General features: G+C 35.5%; 3 protein-coding genes across 4 annotated transcripts; 1 reads left to right on the forward strand and 2 right to left on the reverse strand.

The window, feature by feature from the left end:
* Positions 1-2,758: 2,758 nt before the first annotated feature.
* Positions 2,759-5,084, forward strand: LOC110868768. Its single transcript, XM_022118023.2, has 3 exons — positions 2,759-2,955; positions 4,453-4,792; positions 4,874-5,084. Exons 1-3 carry the CDS (start codon positions 2,810-2,812, stop codon positions 4,937-4,939), a joined length of 552 nt encoding a protein of 183 aa, XP_021973715.1. The 5' UTR covers positions 2,759-2,809; the 3' UTR covers positions 4,940-5,084.
* Positions 5,085-7,828: 2,744 nt separating this feature from the next.
* LOC110867383 (low temperature-induced protein lt101.2) lies at positions 7,829-8,303 on the reverse strand. The gene is made up of 2 exons (XM_022116438.2): positions 8,137-8,303; positions 7,829-8,042 (listed from the first exon to the last, which is right to left on the reverse strand). The coding sequence occupies exons 1-2, from the start codon at positions 8,215-8,217 to the stop codon at positions 7,959-7,961; spliced, it is 165 nt and encodes a 54-aa protein (XP_021972130.1). The 5' UTR covers positions 8,218-8,303; the 3' UTR covers positions 7,829-7,958.
* Positions 8,304-17,106: 8,803 nt separating this feature from the next.
* Positions 17,107-20,362, reverse strand: LOC110868769 (probable RNA-binding protein ARP1). Of its 2 annotated transcripts, none has more exons than XM_022118024.2 (5): positions 20,008-20,362; positions 19,733-19,898; positions 19,083-19,273; positions 18,764-18,977; positions 17,107-17,408 (listed from the first exon to the last, which is right to left on the reverse strand). In XM_022118024.2, the coding sequence occupies exons 1-5, from the start codon at positions 20,197-20,199 to the stop codon at positions 17,362-17,364; spliced, it is 810 nt and encodes a 269-aa protein (XP_021973716.1). In that variant the 5' UTR covers positions 20,200-20,362; the 3' UTR covers positions 17,107-17,361. The 2 variants fall into 2 exon arrangements, with proteins under 2 accessions (XP_021973716.1, XP_021973717.1); XM_022118025.2 differs by having other exon boundaries at positions 17,107-17,432; positions 20,008-20,360.
* Positions 20,363-20,575: the final 213 nt, after the last annotated feature.

The raw sequence follows: 20,575 nt of genomic DNA on the forward strand, positions 1-20,575 counted from the left end.
TTTTTAGCTAAGTTAGCTTCATCTTGTTTCTTCATACGATCCGGACATCCTGACGCGAAGTGACCAAATTTATCACAACGGTAACACTGAACATGTGATCTATCTTTCCTTCCTCTTTGACGATCGTTGGTTCTTCTTTGACCCGTCTGCTTTGACCCATGATCTTGACCATCTCGACTTTGGCTTCCATCTTGGCCCTCATCATCCTGGTCTTGACGTCTGCCTCGGTAACTTGAACCGCCTCGCCCACGCCCTCGCGTATTTTCATAGGATTTGGATTTCGAGGATGACTCACCATTGGCAAACATTAGATTACCATGATTTTCTGCTAAAGACTCGATACCCTTAATCCTGTCTTCGAACGTCTTCAGTCTACCGACCGCTTCTTGAAACGTCATAGTCTTCAAATCTGCGAATTGTTCAATTGAAGCTACAATTGGAACATACTTCCCTGGAACAGAGCCTAATAACTTTCTGGTAAGCTTTCTGTTTTCATAGGTGGTTCCCAAACTGGCTGCCTTGGTAACCAACCGACTTATTCTGCCCGCGAAAGAATCAACTGTCTCTGTTTCTTTCATCTTCAAGGATTCGAACTCATTCTCCAGTTGCTCAAGCTTTGCCTCTCGAACCCGTTCAACCCCAACATACCGTGTCTTCAACGCTTCCCAGATTTCCTTTGCAGTCTGAAATTGAGCTACCTGAAACACGAGCTCTTCGGGTATTGCTTGAAGTAGAAGTGCAACTGCCATGTCATCCTTTTTGGCATCTACCTCCTTTTCGCCTGGTTCTAAAGCTTGCTGTATTCCATGAACCTTGAATACTGCCTTGATACGAATCGCCCAGATGTTGTAATTTGTTTCGGTTAACATTGGACACTGTAAAGTTGTGGTACTTTGATCCTTGACCATAACCGACGGTGGTCTGTTCCCGTCCGTCATTGATTTCTGAACAACTTTTCAGAATCGAACGTGTTTGCTCACAGAAACCCGGTCACGAATACCTCTCGAAACCGAATAAAAAATGAATCTTGAATCGAACCCACTTGTTAAACTCAAAACTAAAATCCAAGAAAAAAACAACTCTGTCTTTTCTTTTTCTTTGAATTTCGATGACACCAAAAAACAAAATTAAACCAACTTAATTTTATCTTTTGGATTTTCGAAGCCAATAACAAAATAAATCAATATTGTTCACTTTCGTTCAATCAAACAACTTTGAAAGAAAATTTTGTTTTTTTTTTTTGGACCAGTATTCAAAATTTGCTTTATGCCTTCTATTAATTTCTCACCGACAAAAGAAAAAAAAATGAAATTGATACCCTCGTAGTTTCGACCAGAAAACCAGCTTGTTTTCCGATTTCGTCGATCAGCAACTCACCTATGGTGCCGACGCATGTACTTATTGCCGCTACTCCGACAATAACAATACCGTGTTTGCTCCGATCTCAAGCTTCTTGATCGTCGACCCGTTAAACTCCTTAGCCGCCGATTAAGAACCCGAGTACCCGTTGATATCGACGATTGAACTTGGCTCTGATACCAATTCAAGTCCCAATCGACAATCAAACCGAATAGAAAAGATGAAGAAGAGAATTTAGATCGAATAACTCTCAATCTTATTAATCAGAAAATAACTCAAAACTGATTACAGACTTTTAAACCATATCTCGGTTTGTCTCTAGTCTTGCCTCTTAATAATGTCTAACCCTACCTTGGTTTATATAGGCTTACCCTAACTTGGTGACCAAGACATTACCAAATCACCCTAACTTGGTGACCAAGACATTACCAAATATAATTATAATCTAATTAGGAAACTTAACCAATTATGACCAACTTGTCAACATTGATCCCTCAAGTTCACCGACTTGTGATGAGTCGGGAATTACCGCCAACAGTGTCGCGATGGAGATGCTCAAATAATCTATGTATCAACAAAAAAACTCATCATCATTTTTTTAAAAAATGACACCAATAAAAGTAATTCTAGGTTTGCTACAATCTATACCTAATAAATAAGTAACTAGTTGCACCACGTGTCACAATTCTGTGAGTTTAATATTTTTTTCCCGCTTTTCTTATTTAACCACTTTGTAAAAGATTCCTTAATTTAAAAAAAAAAATTACCTTTCAAATCATATCTTATCCTAAAATATTGTTTTATAATTCCTAAATGTTTATCACTTAGTCGATCATGTGAAGTCTTGATTATATAGAAATTGTTGCATTTGACCATTGAACACGTCCATTGTTTCCTCTCGTTGATCCATATATTTTGACATCCCATTGCGTTTTGTGGTGCTTAAGTTCTGTTTTTTAAGCAAGCCAAAGGTGTAACCGTAACCTCCTCTAATAGCAGGTCTTCTGATCTTCCCAAATCGATCAAAGCTCTCGATACATATCCTTCAAGTCTGTCAACTTTTGGGAAAAACTATTTAATATTTCATTTATTCAACCCCTAACACACATACTTCTAACCTAGTTAAGTGTTTAACATATACAACCATGATCGCAAAAGTCACTAGGCGCTCCCTAGTCGGATTCGAGAGTACTCGATAAGTACTCGGCCTAAACGAAGAGTACTCAGGCCTCGACAACCTACCTTATAGCAAGTACTCGGGGAGTACTCGGCCTTCGAGACCTTTGTTTTTACAGCCAAGTACTTCTACCAAGAATGTAACAAAAACAAAAACATAGGGTGTATTTCTAAACTAGAACAAATACAAGGGTGTAACATAAACAAAACTAAAGTACTAAACAAGTCTTATCAGATCCTCCTGCAACACCAACGGTTTAGCGTCAACACATCAATGGAACCAACGGTGGTGAAACTGAAGCCGATCGAAGCAACACCGGAGACCTTCAAAGACTTCGGTCAAGTGGTTCAGGCGTCGCCGGACGGCGACCAGTTCGGCCCTCACGATGCACAACTCGATCTCTCCCAAGGCACTCCTAGGTTCTCTCTCTCTCTCTCTCTGTTAATTCTAGGGTTTTGTTTGAGCTTGAATTCGGTTTTCTGATACTAAGTATTGAAATTAGTTTGTAGAGTGTATTGAATGATTTCTGTAAGATTTATTGATTGTTGATAGGATTGGCATAACAAGTTAGACAAGACATGATAAGACACGATGACACGACACTATAATTATTTTTCCAAATACGAACACACGACTTGTTTAGAAAAAGGTAAATACGAAACAATCTGTTAACAAACCTCTTTAGGGACACGATGTGATATTTAGGAATCTGTTTAGTGAAACAAAAATTGCCAAAAATTCATAAAAGTCAAATCACAACATCCATTACAAATATACAAGGTTGGAAAACTCGCTAGTCGCTAGTCGATCGGTGAGGTGGGACTAGCGACTACCCGGGATTACTCGGGATTAATCGGATCGGGTTTTTTATATGTAATTTTCAGTTTTATGTATACATATACACATTTTTATACGTAAATATTTTAAGTAGCTAGGTTTTAACTCTTACTCAACTCATTTTTTAAGTATACAAGATTAATTGTTGGAATTCACATGGTTTGGTTGGAAACCGGCCGGAATTTAGAGGTTTTGGCCGGAATATACAGGTTTTTTGCCGGAATCGCCGATTTTTGACTGGCCGACTAGATCTGACTAGGTCCGACTAGCAATTAATGGACTGATTAACGAAAAGTTACTCAGTTACTGGCCAACTAGAGATTAATCGCCGACTAGTCGCGATTTTTACAGCACTGCAAATATAAAAAGGTCACTAGTAGGTCTTTGACCTGTTTAGACACAAATTTTATTGTATCCTAAACGTGTTGACCTGTTAAGAACGTGTGAACCATCGAATTATTTCAGTCTGAAAGTGATACCACGACTCAGATTTATCCAAGCGTTTATTTAGGAATCCCCTACAGTTTCTGAATTATTTATTAGTATTTTTTCCTGTAAGATTTACTAATTGTTGCCAGCGCGGTTGATAATTCATATATATTGGCTTGTTTATTGATTTCAGAATTATATAATTGTTCTAGTTTGAATTCAGTTTTTCGTATACGCTGAATTGAAACTAGTTTGCAGATTGTCAGGTTTCCGAATTATTTGTATTGTTTCTTGTAAGTTATATCGATTGTTGCTAGCGTGGTTGATAGTTGATATCAGTTGGTTTGATTATTGATTTCCTAAATCACATAATTGTCACTTATCTATAGAAAGAGGGGGGGGGGGGGGGGGGGGGGTGGGTGTTCTCTTCAAAACCAATTTTTTGTTGATAACTGCGAGAACCACATAAAGCACTTGTACGTGGTTCCAACTGTGTCCCTTTAACGCTAAAGATACAAGTGTATTACGTGGTTCTCACAGTTCTCAACGTATTCATGGTCAAATAAACGCCTCTCTAGAGTCTAGATTAGCGTTCATGATATATGCGTTGTTAGCATTGGTGATTTTAAAAACTCGAAACTGTAATTTAGGTTTTATATCATGCATCTTCAAGATCGCGCTCTCAAGTTCTCCAAAATAACACATCACGCAAGTGTGACCCAATGCCTCGGTTCAATTAGCGGGGATGTTTGGTACCTTGGAGTCGCAAAGTCATCGATAGTTGATCCAAATGCGGATGAAAAAAAGGGTGAAAATGTTTTGCAATCGAACAGGGGTCACTTGTTCAAGCCTCCTGCAGTTGACAGTGTTCGCGTGTTCAAAATTTCTGGTCCGAAGTTTTTGAAGCTGAACCGTGGGACTTGGCATGCTGGCCCGTTGTTTAAGCCGGACTCAATGGATTTCTACAATCTTGAACTCAGCAATACTAATGTGAGATGTTGAATATGATTGCTGTTCGTCTTCGTGTTTTATTTGTAAACTTAACGGTGACTGGAATTCGTGTTTGTGCAGGTGGTTGATCATACATCTCATGATTTTGAAAAGGAAAACGCGACTGTGTTTGTGATTGATGAGTAGTTATAAATGGGATTGTTATCTTTTAATTTGATTGTTTATATCTGTATCTACAAGTCATGATGAGTCGATGGCCCATTTTGTAGAATATGGATTGTTTGAGTCGTACATGTCGATGTTTATTTGAATATGCTCGAATTATACAATGGATCAAAACGGGCACGTGGTATGACGTAGAATGGTCCAAATGGGTGAACATCATCTATGACCGTTGTTTGTCCCACCACCTATGCGTCGTCGGCCACATTGTCACAATCATTACCGCCAAGAATTAGCGTGGTGTTTACAGTCTGGTTCGGCTGGTTTTGATGGAAAATTTGGACAGAACTAGTAGACCTACGGTTTTCGAAAAATACAAACAGAATCGGTCAGGCTATATGGGTCGGCTGAACCGATTTTCATGTTTGGTCTTGTGGTTTAGACAAAAAAAAATATTAAATTAAAAAAAAACATAATTTTGTATTATATTTGAAAAAAAAAAAAAAACTGATAATGATTGTTCATGAATATAAAATCATAACTTTGTATTCCTAAAATAGTGTCTATTTAACCTATAGGATGGAGATACAATAGAAAGTTTATTTGGCTAGGAAGGCTAGGAAGTGATCTTGACCATCCATCAAGTTAATCAAGGGCTAAGATTAAATCAGAGAAATTGAAAGGAAAAAAAGAGGTGCGTGATTTTGTTCAAGGACATTCTAGTCAATCCAAGCCAATAGTTTCTCTCTCCTCCAATTCCCCCCATTTTTTAAACGTTAATAACTCTTTCATACGACATTATTTTTTTATAAAAATTGCACCAAAAAACGAGCGTTTTTTTATCTTTAAAACGAGTATACTATTGCTATATTTTAAAAAAAAAATTAAAACCCAGTTGCGTAAAACGCAATAGAAAAACCACCAGTTACGTAAAACGCAATGAAAAAAAAAAACCTAAAAAATGAGTTATTTGTAAAACGCAATGGCCAGAAAACACAAAGAAATGTCTTATTTGTAAAACGCAATGGCCAGAAAACACATAAAAAGGTGTTTTACCTAAAACGCAATGCACCAAAAACACAAAGAAATGTCTTATTTGTAAAACGCAATGGCCAGAAAACACTTAAAAATGACTCATTCTAAAACGCAATGGACCGAAAACACCTAAAAAATGTGTTTTACCTAAAACGCAATGACTAAACACACTTAAAAATATGTTTTTTTCTAAAACGCAATAGCCAGAAACCACATAAAACTCTCTTATTTCTAAAACGCAATGGACACATAAAACTGTCTGTCACTGTGAACTGTCTGAATTGTCTACGAATTACTGTCTTTGAAATGAGCCAATTTCTGGAAAATTAATTTTTCTGTCTTCGAAATGAGCCAGGGGCTCTGCCCCTTGGACCCCGCCAGGGGCTGCCGCCCCTGGGACCCCGCTACCGGGGGCTGCCGCCCCCGGACCCCTGCAAAGATCGTAAAACGCAATGACTAAATAAAAAACCCAGATCGTGAAAATGAAATTAAAGAATTTCTTACATGGATCGAAGCCGATTTCTTCATCAATTGACGAAATTTGAATGATAGAAACACTTATCAACGCTTGAATCGAACGAATCGAGTGATTATCTCCAAAATCACCGGAAAAAACGAGATTTTTTTATGAAATTAAACTGGGTTTTCTTCAAAAAAAAGCTGAAGAACACGTTGATCGGGTTTTGAATCATTGATTGGTGATGAAAATCGCACTATAATGTAGTGATTATTGAGATAGAAAGTGAAGAAATGGTTGAAGATGGTGGGTTTTGAAAATGATGGGTTTTGAAGTTACTGGGTTTTGAAAAAGGAAGAAGAAGGAGTTGGATTGACTAAAATACCATTTTTCTTTATTTTAAATGTTGCCACATGTCATAATTCTATGGCTTCCTATCCTTCCTAGCAAAAATTAACTTCCTATTTGATCTTTTCCCTTAACCTATATTAATTTACAAAATTTTCTATTCTCACAAAAATACTATTTATTTTTCTTATATTTTAACCCATTTATTTTTTATCTTTTACATTTTTAACCCAATAATTTTCATCTTATACATAACTCCCAAAGTTTTCATTTTTTACACTTTTGATCCTATAGTTTTCATTATTTACATATTTGTCACAAACATTTTCTATTTTTAATCTCAACACTTTTCCGTTTTCAACTTTGGTCCCTTGTACTTTACATCTTTTACAAGTTTGTCGATTACGATTCGTTCTAATTTTTTGCGAGTTAACATGTTGCAATGCGTGCGTGTAGTTCAACGTTTTTGCGTCTATTTTTACGGTTTAACGGCTCCCTCAAAACTTGCAGGTCATATGCCAACTAAGTTATTCTTTTCTATATTTTACTAATGCACGCGTGTGGTTCAACGTTTTTGCAACTATTTTTTTCGGTTTAACGACTCCCTTGAAACTTACGGGTCCTAAGCTGACTTAGTGATTTTTTTCTATGTTTTAGTTTTTCAATTTAATTTTTGCGAGTTAACAAACCATAACGTGCGTGTGTGATTCATCATTTTTACTTTTACTTTTTATTCAGCTTAACAGTCCCGCTGCAAAGCTTAGGTCATAGATACTAGTTGAATAATAAATGATAATGGTTAGTTCGGTTTACACGGCTAGATCCAAGTTTCAAATCGTAAACTGGCAAACTGTTAAAACCGAACTTGGGCCAAGCCGTACGTATTTCAAATCGGCAGACTTTCATCGGTTTGGATGATTTGGTGAGTTTTGACAGTTTATGAACACCCCTATTGGTAAGTTTTGACAGTTTATGAACACCCCTATAAAAACCGAGATTTTGTATAAGATGTTGATCAACTCCTCTTTTCCTTTTTTCTTTATCTTAAAACAATAAACGAATAAAAACCTTAATTCTTAAACCAACTAATAAATCAAATAACGTGTTACAGGATCACACACTAATTTCAAAACAACAAAAAAAGTCTCGAGTCCTTGGATCACTATCATTTTCAAACCATCAAAAGCACTAAATTCCGAATCGCTACACAACCAAAACATAAATTGCGTATATAATCCCCGGAACGTACCCCAAAAATGTCAGCAATAAGCATATCCAAAACTCGATCTGCATTTAAAACAAACCCGAACATCATTATAGTCCATCAATCCGTACATTTAAAAAAAAAAAAGTTGAATACGTAGGAATGATGATTACTTACACCACAACCATATCGAAGAAAGACGCCAATAGGAGGCAAGATGATTGCAAGAATGATTTCCACGAATGTTTCAGCACCCATGATTGATTGATTGATTGATCCTGTAAGTTTTAGTATTTTTCAATGTTGTGGGTAGATACAACACAGGGGAACAAACGTTTGCATTGACGGATTTCAAACATCAAACAAGTGTTTGATGGAAACTTAAAATGAATATATGCCCCACATTCATCTTATTAATATGAGCTTGCCACGTGGCATGTAACACGATTGTACCAATTGAATCATAACTGAAAAAAAAAAAAAACAAATGTAAATAAGAAAATATAAATACTCCAGACTAATGCTTAATTAAAATATTAACTTTTATTGATTTCATCTTCAGTCGTCTTTCATATCTTTGGTGCAATTTTTACTTCATTTTTTTAACTAATACATATATTATTATACATATAAAAAGGGGTTAACGATATATTGTTATGTTTATTATCGTTTTGATTTAGTTATTCCTTTATATATGATAATGTTTAACGTTTCGGTCTAAATTATAAGAGTTACACGTCACAACGCGCGTGCATTGTTCATCTTTTTACGTATATCTTTTGTTCGATTTTAAGTCCCACCGCAACACGCATTGCGTGTGTGCATGGTTCAACGCTTTTACGTCTATTTTTGTTCGATTTAACGGTTCTGCCGCAATGCATGAGTCCAATATTCTAGTTTGTTCTATTTCTAAAATTTAGGGTTAGGTGTCTGATTAGTAAAAAAAACGAAATTAATTGGTTACTAGAGAGCATTCAAATGCTTTGATACCATAAGAGAGGACGGGGTGGTCCGTTATACCACCCCTCATCACGCGTTGTTGTTCTTTGCACACCGCCGCCTGCACCACCATCACGCGTTGATTGTATAACGCGTTCTCAATTCGAAAAATGACCATTGATGGTGACCGTTGGGGGGCGTAAATGAACGTTGATTTCAATTCTCCGTTTGATTTCATAAATAATTTTACAAGAAACATGGAAGGTTCAAGCAAAAGAGGTGGGGGTTCGAAAAAAAGAGGTTCGGGTACGAAGAAAAATCCTGTAAGACCCAAGGTTCGAGCGAATCTTGGCGAGCCGACGCGCTTTAGGTTGCAAGACGAACCCGACCAAGTCCCACCCTTTCAAACCCAACAATATCCACCCTTTCAAACCCAACAATATCCACCCTTTCAATCGCAAACGTACCAAAACCAACCGTTCGTTCCACTGTTTCAACCTCACCAATTTCAACCCCAAACGTATCAAACCCAACCCCACACACTCGACCCACTACTAGAAGACACCACCCTCATCCATCATTTTGCAAGCGCGTGGCGTGAACCACAACAAAGTCTTGACGAGGAAGAGGAAGAAGAAGAAGAGGAAGAGGAAGAGGAAGAGGAAGAAGAAGAAGAACAAAATGATGACGTTCAAGAAATCGCTCCAATCGGCCGACAACTTTGAACGAGCGAGGAGGAGGTGTCCTTGGTGAAGGCGTATTTGCACATCTCGGAGAGTAGGAAACATGGCAACGAGCAAAGAAAGGATGCGTTTTGGAGACGGGTCATTAATCATTTTAGGCAACTTCCCGGTGCAAGGATACGAAACATGGACCCAATGACGTCGAAGTGGACGGATTTGAACGGGAAAATTAGCAAGTTCAACGCTTGTTTCATTCAAAAGGTATGTTTTTTTTTTTAAATTACAGAAACAGTTTTATATAAAAAAACAGTTTTTAAAAAAAAAAAAAACAGAAACAGTTTTTAATTAAAATAAAACAGAAACAGTTTTTTTTTTTTTTTAAATTACAGAAACAGTTTTATAAAAAAAACAGTTTTTTTTAAAACAGAAACCGTTTTTAATTAAAATAAAACAGAAACAGTTTTTTTAATTAAAAAAAAACAGAAACATTTTTTTTAATTAAAAAAAACAGTAACAGTTCTATAAAAAAACAGTTTTTTTTTAAATAAAACAGAAACAGTTTTTTTAATGAAATAAAAAAACAGTGTTAAAAAAAACAGAATTTAAAAAAAAAAAAAACATAACATTGTATATTTTTTGTAGAACCGAAACCCACAAAGTGGAGCGAGCGAGGCGACGATCATGCAACAAGCCACCGAAGAGTATTGCCGAGTGTACAAAAAGAGAACTTTTCCACACGTGGGGGCATGGGAAGTTGCGAGACATCACCCGAAGTGGGTCCCCGTTGAGTTGGTTGACATGCGTGGTCCTACGGCCCCAAAAAAACGAGGCGGTTCGAAAAGATCAAAGACATCCGATTCGGGGAACTACACGACTTCCGCGTCGGATAACTTGCCCGAAATGAACTTAAACGACGACCCCCTTGACTAACCCGATCAACCCGTTGACGACCCCGTTGAAGAAGATACACCCACAAGGCCACGGCGCAGAAGAGGTGGTGATTCGTCAAGCAAAGGTAAGGAAGCGGTGGCGGAGTCGATCTTCAGAATCAAAGAGGAGAAAATGAGCCAATTCAAGAAGGCCGAACAAAGAAAAGAAACAATTGTGTCCCTAAAAGTTGAACGCGAGCAGGCGTACAAGGAACACTTGAAAACGATTGAAAGACAAAATGATTTAAAAATCTTGTGTGAAAAGCACGCCCATCTCGACGAACCGTTCAAGTCAGTTGTCATTCAACAAAAGCGCGCGATTTACGCAAAGTGGGGTTGGGAGATGCCACCCGTTTAGTTGTTTTTTTATTTGGCTATGTAATTTATTTTTAAAGTTTAATGAAATTTATAATTTAGTGTTTTATTTTTAATTTCTAATTTTAAAATGAAAATTAAAAAATTTGGGAGTGATAGAATTTCATCACTAGTGATACCACCCCGCCTACATTTCTATCACTAGTGATAGAATATTGGGTGATGACATGACATGATTTAATTGAATAGTGGGAGTGATAGAAACTATCACTAGTGAACCACCCCTCCTCTTCTAAAAAGGAAAGTATATGTTGCTGCAAGAGCATCATAGGATTAATAGTGGCCTTTTGATTTAGTGGGTCATTTGATCTGAGTAATTTCTAGTGTGCGGGATTGGGCTCAAAAGGGAAGCTTTGGGCTCAAGGAAGAAACAATTTGGGACGTATTGAAGATGGTGAATAAAACACAAGAATATATATTTAAAACACAAGAATATATAAAAGATTTTTTTCTTATCTTTTAGTTTATCATTTTTTTGTATCAACTAGTTTTTTTATTTGTTTAAGTTTAGTGTAAATACCAAGGTTTATCATTGTTTAGTTGGTTGATTATTTTCTGATAAAAATTATGAAGCTTCAAGCTTGATATTTGAATCTCTCGGTTCAAATCAGTAGAATATATTTCTTAGTGTTTTAAGTTATTTGAAGGTGCTTCCGTATTTGCAGCATACGTGCTTTAAATTATGCTTAATCTTACAAAATCGAGTTATCTTTTGTCAATCAAAACGTCATGTGCGCGCACACACATTTGCCCACTACGTGTTGCCCATGTCACACCCCAACCGATGGCGGAAACATCGGGGCGCGGCACTGAGCGAAACAGATTTTCCAGGAAATCCATAACAACTAATATTACCAAATATTTAACGTTACGTCCCATACCATAACATATCAAGCAAAGTAGTTATTACAGACATAGTATCTCAAAGACAATAAATTGTTCCGACAACTCAGAATTAAATGTGACGTTTCTAGACCTCCTAACTTGATTTCATTACAGCGAGCATAGCATAAGCATCCTAAACACCTATCACATACGTTAAAATAAAAGTCAATACACATAGTGTAAAGGTGAGCATACAAGTTTAATAGTATAATAGTAGCGAAAGTGATTTACGCATAACCAGCATGTAACACGTAGTAATGTGAAGCAAATAGGTTATCGACAATGAAATATGCACAGACATGACTGCGAGTTGTAGAATGCGCAACACATATCACCACTATGACACGTGAAGAAATACCCTTAACAACCCCTGTCCACGACAGGTGCTGAGTCCAAACTATAGTATTGTCGTTGCTAAGGTGTCAGGCAACAATCACTGTGTAAACATAACATACAAGCATTCATCAAATAACACGTATAACATGTGAGAGAGGTTGGCGTATAAAAAGTGTTGCGTTGTGTGATCGATGTGATTTTGATACAGGTAACGTATGTAACACCCAAAAGTGCGTAAAGCAAAAGGGGATCGAGTATACTCACAGTTCGTGTTAAATAAATAACACAACCTTGGATTGAAGGGAGCGCTTGAGAGATTAGCCTGATCACAGTACAACAGTATAAGCGTTGAACAGTGCGTAAAACGGTGTCGAGTGAGCTGAGTAACGGATGGTGATCCGATCGGATGACCGTCCGGACGGATGGTCATTCGGACGGATGACCATTCGGTCGGAGGGTCATTCGTTTGGGAAGGATGTGTTTGTGTATGAACTTTGAAGTTTTCGTGGTAGCATTTATAAAAATGAGAAGTGTTTCTATAGATCAGGTCATCCGGTCGGATGGTCATCCGGGCGGATGACCGTTCGGTCGGATGGCCTTTCGTTGAAACTGACATTCTTTGAAGTTTTGCAGAAATTGTTTAAGTGTTTGAAACCACAAGTCACCTGGACGAATAGTCGTTCGATCGGATGGTGATCTGATCGGACGGCGATTCGTTCGGATAACCTACTTGTTTGAGAACTTTGTAAAATCCGTTAAGTTTAGAAAGTTTTGCGATTTAACCGAGACGGTATGACTACGTGTCAAACAACGGAAACCTCATCAGATCCAACTCATCCGGTCGGACGGGAATCACCCCGTTCGATCCGAATCAGCTGTTCATGACGGTGTTTCATGTTCAAGCCGTGAATCGGTTGTCTCTCCGATAGTAATCCGTTCTCAGCTCGGTTCTCTACCAGAGAATGAGTAGAACATCCGAATGAGTCCAGATTCTAACAGTTTTGAGTGAAAAGTGAAGAATATTTGTAGAAAAGTTTGATACACTTGAAAGATGTTTAGCTTTAGGGTAAATCTATGTTTAAATACTGTGGAAATCCTTTAGATCTGAGTTTTTCTTGGTGGAATGAGGTCACACTTTGGTGTTCATGAGAACCCATGATGACAACATCCTAGAACAGCCCAAATCCAGAGATTTTCATGGTGAAAAGTTGTGATTTGATGGTGAAATTGATGAGAAAGTGTGTAAAGATCAAGGAAGTACAAGATTCGGGATGAAAACTTACAAGAATCGCGAGGAATCGAGGGAAAGTGGCCTGAGAATGCGTGGGTCGGAGGAGAGTTGTCACATCATGAACAGTGATGTGACTACTGGGTATTTATAGGTGAAGAGGAGAGAAAGGCGGTGCAAGATTGTGGGTCGGAGGGCCTTTCGATCGGATGGCCATCCGATCGGATGGCTCGAGTGAGTTGGTTTCCGACTTTTCGTTTCGTGCGTTGAGCGTTGAGTTTCGTTGCGAGTAAGCGATGCGATAGTATTAAACAATAGTTACACAAATAACATAACTACTAATAACCACAAAAGTAAACCTTAACTTCGAGTTCGCGATGTGATTGCGTTGCGATAGAGTTGCGATTGCGTTTGCGAATAATCACCTCAAAACAAATATAAACATGCACAAGTAACACGTAATAGCACACACACATAAAAACAATACCGAAAACTACGATTCGAGTTGCGAGGCGATAGCGTTTAGTAGATAGCGTTTACTTACGTTTATCGCATTGTTATTTCACATAATACAAATCATACAACCAATTAGCGTAACTAACATACATCCATTATCGAGGTCCCGAGAGTACAAGCAATAATCAAGTAAGAAATGACAGATCTGATTAGCAATATTTTCTTCCTTTGACTTTGACTTGTACTTTGACTTCAAAAGTCGGGTTGTTACAGCACACTATATAGTAAATAACTCATTACGTGGTTTTATAATATAAAGTACATAAATTTAATAGTGGTTTGATATCTTTAACAAACTACGCATCTTCATTGTGTTCCACACTCACTCAACTTTTTCTATTGTGTTCCTTTCAAGGTGAAATGCGAGAGAAAATAAGTTGTGGTTTTATCGTCTTGAATTAATTGAGTTTTATCTGCATATTTTTCTTGTATGTATATTTGGTCATTTGTATGATACACGAAAAAAAAAATATCTTGCTAAAATATACATATAAAAAAAATCGTATTTCTGAGGATAAAAAAGCCCTCCAACTTTAAATTCGCTTTAGGTCCCAAATAGCCAAGCCGTTACAGTGTCACCGATATAGAATCAACATAGATATACTGAACCGTAACTATAAGTCACCTTGTGATTTTTTTAACCTTCATAGCCGAAATGAAACTAATTGATAACGGTAACCTAAAAGTCGAAACATCAATTGTAGTTACATTAAATCAAAAGGGACTTATATTTACCCCAACAAGTAGTAGTTCATCTTTTAAACTCTAGCATTCGCATTAAAAACCATTATTTAACCTTTTACTTGCCACATTATCTAAATAATCTATGCAATATTATAATGTATGAGGGAAGGGTATTTTAAGATATCTAAAAAAATAAGAACTTCTTCCCTCTGTATTTATAAAAACACCCCTAAAATGAGGGTAACTTGGCATTCTAAACACTAATTAAATTTTAGTCTCTTATATTATTACACCTAAATCCCTTTATTTTAATAAAATTATGGCTAATTAGTTACACTTATCTCCTTCCAAAACAAACTTATAATTATTTTACGTATTCTTGTCATATCTTATAAACTATAATGTTTTAAAAAAATCCAAAGGTACCGTGATGACCTACTCATTTTTGTTGATGTTTCGATAGTTGTCTTGGTCAGTATTGTTGTGCGGAATAAAATGTACAAGTAGATGATGCATTAGTGTACAAGTGATTAAAGCAATGTGTCCTATCATATTTCAAATGCTGAAGACTCTCTAGGTTGTTGTCATTATTGCCAATTTAATAATATTCCAACCCTTTTCACTTTGATTTTTGTTTGATTGATATTGTTCACCAATTTGTTCCGGCGACTTGAAATCTTGCACATACGGGTTTGATATGAGCTTTGTCCGTATTCTGTATGTTTGTGTATTTACTTGGTTGGGTGTACACACTTACATGGGTTAGCAGGTAGTAAATTAACATAAAAAAACCTCACTTTTTTTTTATCTAATCGGCTATATTAAAATACTTTATATAATACCATATTCAACATAATGGAATTTTAGTTTTCATAAAAAAAATTATAAAAACGTTTTTAGAAGCATTTTCGTTTTCATAAAACTTTTTTTATAAACATTTTTTTAGAAGTTTGGTAAATCAGTTTTCCACCAACAAACTTTTAGGAAGAAACTCTATAATCTAAACATAATACATCTTCAAAAACTGAATACCAGATTGTGTTGCATTTTTTTAGGAATTATAAGTTCAAAAATACTTATATAGATAATATTAGTTAGATAAAAAAAGCTACAGGTTATTTAATTCATTGGTTCTATATATAGTATAATTCATTAGTTTTTTTTTCACTTCAAGAAATTTATTGTTTTTTAGAATTGTTGGTTTACAGGTACTTCAATTTTCTGTTGTATATAACTTTGATTTATTCTTCTATGCTCACACTTAACATTCATCTTATTTATTATTTTTGGAGCTTCAATATTCATCTTTTCAGATTTTTACCCAGGTATGAATGTTTCTAAAACATGATATATTGTTTGTTTTTTGTTTTTATATTATCTTTAACTGCGAACGTTGTTTTTTATCCTATATTATTTATAACGGTAACATGATAAAAATATGTAACTAAAATACTTAACATTTTTTTCTAGTTCTCCAAACTACTCCAGCTATTACTGATGTATCAGTTAAAGAAGAGAACAGAGAAGAAACTCATCCTTCAAAGGATGTAAAAATCAAACAGGAAGAGATAAAAGAAAATCCAGAGGACGTTGATCTCGATGATGACAAATGGTTGTGTGACAAAAATAGATGACATCCTTGAGATTTCTAAGTCGTATGATTACTAAATTGATCTCATCATGATGCAAAGTACTTGATACTCGAGCTTTTAGTTTTCAACTTTTATATTTAAGACTTATATTTCCTTATTCGCGTGCTACTTTATATAACTTTTATTTATGTTTAAGACTTTTTTTTTCTTATTCGTGTGTTACTTTATTGCATCAATGGTTTCTTGAAGTACTTGATAATTTAAATTCTAAATTTAACAATTACTAGACATGTGTAATACTTATGACATATATCCACCACAATAATGCTAACACAAATATTATACGAATAAGAAAACTACCAGAAACGAGTGCCGCAATGCAAAGTGTTGTCCCGGCCGAATCGCACGGGAACCCTACTAGTATATAAAAGTGTATAGATGAACTTGAATATAGGTTGGTAAACACCTAATAGGTTCTAGGGTTTTATGTTTCACAAATTATGCGTAACTCATATATCTGTCAATAAACACATATACAACAATGAAAGTGTATTAATTTTAACGTTATTTTACTAATTTTGTGAAAATAACGTTAAAAGAGGGGGATGGTTAATCATGCATCATGCGGTAGCTTTGATAGCCGAAAAACAAGGGAGTACATACACTAATCGGCCTTTGTCTTAATTGTTGCTGAGTGTTATGTGTCTTATGTCCAAGGCTTGATGCAAAACTACTATCAAGTCGGGGGGTCTTACTGGAATCAATCTCTCTATTCCTACGAGATAGAGGTAAGGCTGTCTATATCTTACCCTCTTTATACCTTACCTTAGATTTGCTATTGGTAGGATTTACGGAGTATGATGATAATGAAACACGTATACAACAAATCTTACACGTATACAACAAATCTTTACTATTCAAATAAGTTAAGATTTCTACATCAAAATATCAATATAAGATGAAATTTTAATCGGTATTCGTTACAACAATGCCTATTTTAAAATGTTTTGCATCTAAATGGAGAATGAGTGTTATGACAAATGAATGAATCTAATAAGTTATTAGATTTGCCTAAAGGATGAGAATGTAATTAATTAATCAAAATAATAAAGTTAAAATAAAAATTAAATAGAAAAAAAATCATGTAAATTAGAGGAAATAAAAAAAAGTTGGTCATTGCAGATCAGATAAAATATTGTTGGTCCGAAAAGCCACTCTAACCCCCTTCTCTTTTGTTATTTGCCACTTTTAGCCACATTTGTTGCTCTTCCCCCAACTGTACCTATTCATTCAACAGCCAAACAAACTGTACTTGTATCATTAGTAGTTCCAAAGCCACTCATAGTACAACTATCAAAGCATGTGGTACACCTTTTTAACAAATTAGTAACTTCACTTTAAAGTGCTACTAAGATTTAGCATTAGGCATAGCGTAGGGGCCATTAATGGAATTAGTAAAAGATGATAACTTATATAAGTTGAGATGCCCCATGTGTGTGTAAGTGATGGGTAAAAAGGATGAGCATGTGATTCATTCTGCCACAACCTTACTGGCAATATGGTCAAACATAATGTCCAAAAGTAGCATATGTACAAGTGATGAGATTAATAAAGTTAATACGATTCTTTTATAAAATCTATTAGTTGCTTATAGGTCATTGATTGGTTCAATGGATTTACGTTGTGTTACCGAGTTTCATTTAACAAAAAGAAAAAAAGGATTTGGATGGATTTTAAAAAAGAATTTGGGTTTCACAGTTTTTTTAAGGAAGAAAATGAAAAGAAATGAAAGGAAAACTTAAGTAATTTTCTTTCATTTTAAATCCTTCTAAATTGGAGAGATTTGGAAAGAAAACATTTTTAACAAACCAACCGAATTGCTTGTTTGGTTTTAATGATTTAAAAACATCCTAGTAATAAAGATACATGCAATATGAAAGATGGTGTACTTTATATAATGGTAAATATACATCTAAATAATTTTCATATTTTTTTAGGATTAATTTCATATATACGCTTGCAAACTTGAAATTTTTCATATATACCCAACAAAAACTAAAAATATCATAATTGCCCTTAGAAATTAGTTAAAATATCCAATATATCCAATTCACTAAAAACAATCTAATATATGATCATTTTACCGTTATTTTTTAACTTCAAATTTTAATATATACTAATCTTTTAACATCATATTTTTTGTAAAAATGTATGTTTACCTATTTTTTTATTTTGACATATAAACAATAGTATACTCCATATATTATATTTAAGCTAAATAAATTAAACTAAAAATAAGTGAATACAATATTTGAAGTTAAAGGTCATATATGAGATAAAGTTTTAAAAAATAAGGGTAAAATTTTCATTTAGTAAATTGATTTTAATGAATTGGTATATATAATAATATTTCAACTACTTTGTAAAGGTATATATGATATTTATAATTTTGCATGACTATATATATATATATGATATTTTGCAAGTTCGTAAGGGTATGTATGAAATTGCCCCAACTTTTTTATGTTAGTATAATTTATTATGACATAAAACTATAGCTACTTTCAGATTTAAAATTTAGAAAGCAAATTCAAGTAGCATAACTGTGTAAGTATTAAAATTCAATATAATATATACCTTGAGCTGGAGCAATTTGTGTAGGCTTTGATAGAATAGCAGGAACAGTAGCTATTGGGCCAGCAGAAGTTGGAGCACAAAAGAAATGGGCCGGTAAGCCCATTGCTTGAGAAGGATGATATTGATACATTGGGTAAGTTGGCGAATAATGTCCATTATACATATGCGAGTAGTGTCCTCCACTCATGTAGGCCCCACCAGTATACCCTAATTTCTACACAATTTAAAAAATCAAAATTATCAATGCTGAATATTAAATAATATCCACGTGGATAAATAATGGCAGTTACAGCTGATCTGGATCCACTCATCAACTTACGTGATTGTAACTGACATCCGTTGTTGCCACGTAAGCAGCCGGAGCATAACCGTAGTACGGCAGTGTTGCCTGGTGGTGGTACGGTGAGGCCGGCGGTGGCGTTGGTGGATAGTACCATTGCACATGACTTACAGGCGGTGGTGTAACCGCTCCGGCAGATCCAGATCTCGGACCTACGATCACATTAGCTCCTACAATCATCAAATCAAATTATCAATTCACAATTCTAATCAGATCATAAATAGCAAATCGCTCAACAAACTGATTCAGATCAGAAACTCGAATAACATGAAGCATAAGTTTACTGTACGATTGAACTAGAATCACATTAGGTTTTACAATCATCAAATCGATCAACAATTTGATTTGTTTTTATAGCTATAGTTTAGGTAACATGCATATAAATCATAAATTTAATGTACGATTGAACTTCAATCACATTAGGTTTTACAATAATCAAATCGATAGATACACAATTTGATTCGATTCGTTAATCTAATCTACTGTACGATTGAACTACACTCACATTAGGTTTTACGTTCATCAAATTAATACACAATTCTAATCAATCAGATCAGAAACTCGCAAAACAAAAATCATAAACGCATAATGCATAAATCTACTGTACGTTAGAAAAACGAAAAACCTACCGGATTGTTGGTGCGGTGGCGGTGGAGGCGACGGCGGAACAACGGTTAACGTTCTCTGACGGCGAGCACCGAGTGACGCTAGGTTACAATTCGCACGACGGCCGTTAATCACCGGTGTCGGATCTTCACACGCTTTTTTCGCCGATTCCGGCTGCTTAAACGTAACCTAACGCGCACGATAGCAGAAACAGAAAACAAAAATTAGGTCAAAACTCCAAAACATCTAATCGAAGAGTAATGCATTATAAAAACGATAAAACGAGATCGATGCATACGAATCCGTAGCCTTTGGATCGGCCGGTGGTTTTATCGGAGATGATGACGGCTTCGAGAATGTCGCCGAACTTCTCGAAGTGATCTCGCATGGCTTCCTTTTGAGTCTCCCAGGCTAAGCCGCCAACGAAGACTTTGGTCAACGTAGTGTCGCCGAAGGGACCTACTGCTCCGGCATTGGTCGTCATTGTCATTGAGAAGATCGCCGGCGATGATGATGATGATGATGAGTGGTGGTATGTATGTATGTTAATGTACGTATAGGTGTGCAGGTGATTGTTGATGTGAAAGAGATGATAATAATGAATCGGGATTTGAGGAAGAAGGATTTTGGTGTGTATTTAATGTGTGTGTGAGAGAAGACAGCAAGACGAAGATGGTGCTAATTGTTTTATGGTTTTTCTTTAACTTACCCTAGAACCCTTTATTACCGAGCTGAATAAATGTGAATTTATATACTAAATAATAAAATAATTTATCTTTAAAAACTTTATTTATTACATAGATTGAATACATATAATTTTATATACTAAAAAATAAAAAGTTATATCTTTAAAAACTCATTGTATT

This window comes from Helianthus annuus, chromosome 7 (assembly GCF_002127325.2).
Source record: "Helianthus annuus cultivar XRQ/B chromosome 7, HanXRQr2.0-SUNRISE, whole genome shotgun sequence".
In the NCBI taxonomy this organism is placed as follows: Eukaryota; Viridiplantae; Streptophyta; class Magnoliopsida; order Asterales; family Asteraceae; genus Helianthus; species Helianthus annuus.

Bases quoted from the DNA above. Each gene is read 5' to 3' on its own strand.
- LOC110868768 (XM_022118023.2), top strand. From the start codon at position 2,810: ATGGAACCAACGGTGGTGAAACTGAAGCCGATCGAAGCAACACCGGAG. The intron at 2,956-4,452 runs GTTCTCTCTCTC...ACTGTAATTTAG, and splicing joins CTCTCCCAAGGCACTCCTAG to GTTTTATATCATGCATCTTC. The intron at 4,793-4,873 runs GTGAGATGTTGA...GTGTTTGTGCAG, and splicing joins TTGAACTCAGCAATACTAAT to GTGGTTGATCATACATCTCA.
- LOC110867383 (XM_022116438.2), bottom strand. From the start codon at position 8,217: ATGGGTGCTGAAACATTCGTGGAAATCATTCTTGCAATCATCTTGCCT. The intron at 8,043-8,136 runs GTAAGTAATCAT...TTTTAAATGCAG, and splicing joins TTCTTCGATATGGTTGTGGT to ATCGAGTTTTGGATATGCTT.
- LOC110868769 (XM_022118024.2), bottom strand. From the start codon at position 20,199: ATGACAATGACGACCAATGCCGGAGCAGTAGGTCCCTTCGGCGACACT. The intron at 19,899-20,007 runs GTATGCATCGAT...CGTGCGCGTTAG, and splicing joins GATCCAAAGGCTACGGATTC to GTTACGTTTAAGCAGCCGGA. The intron at 19,274-19,732 runs GTAGGTTTTTCG...TGATGATTGTAG, and splicing joins GCCACCGCACCAACAATCCG to GAGCTAATGTGATCGTAGGT.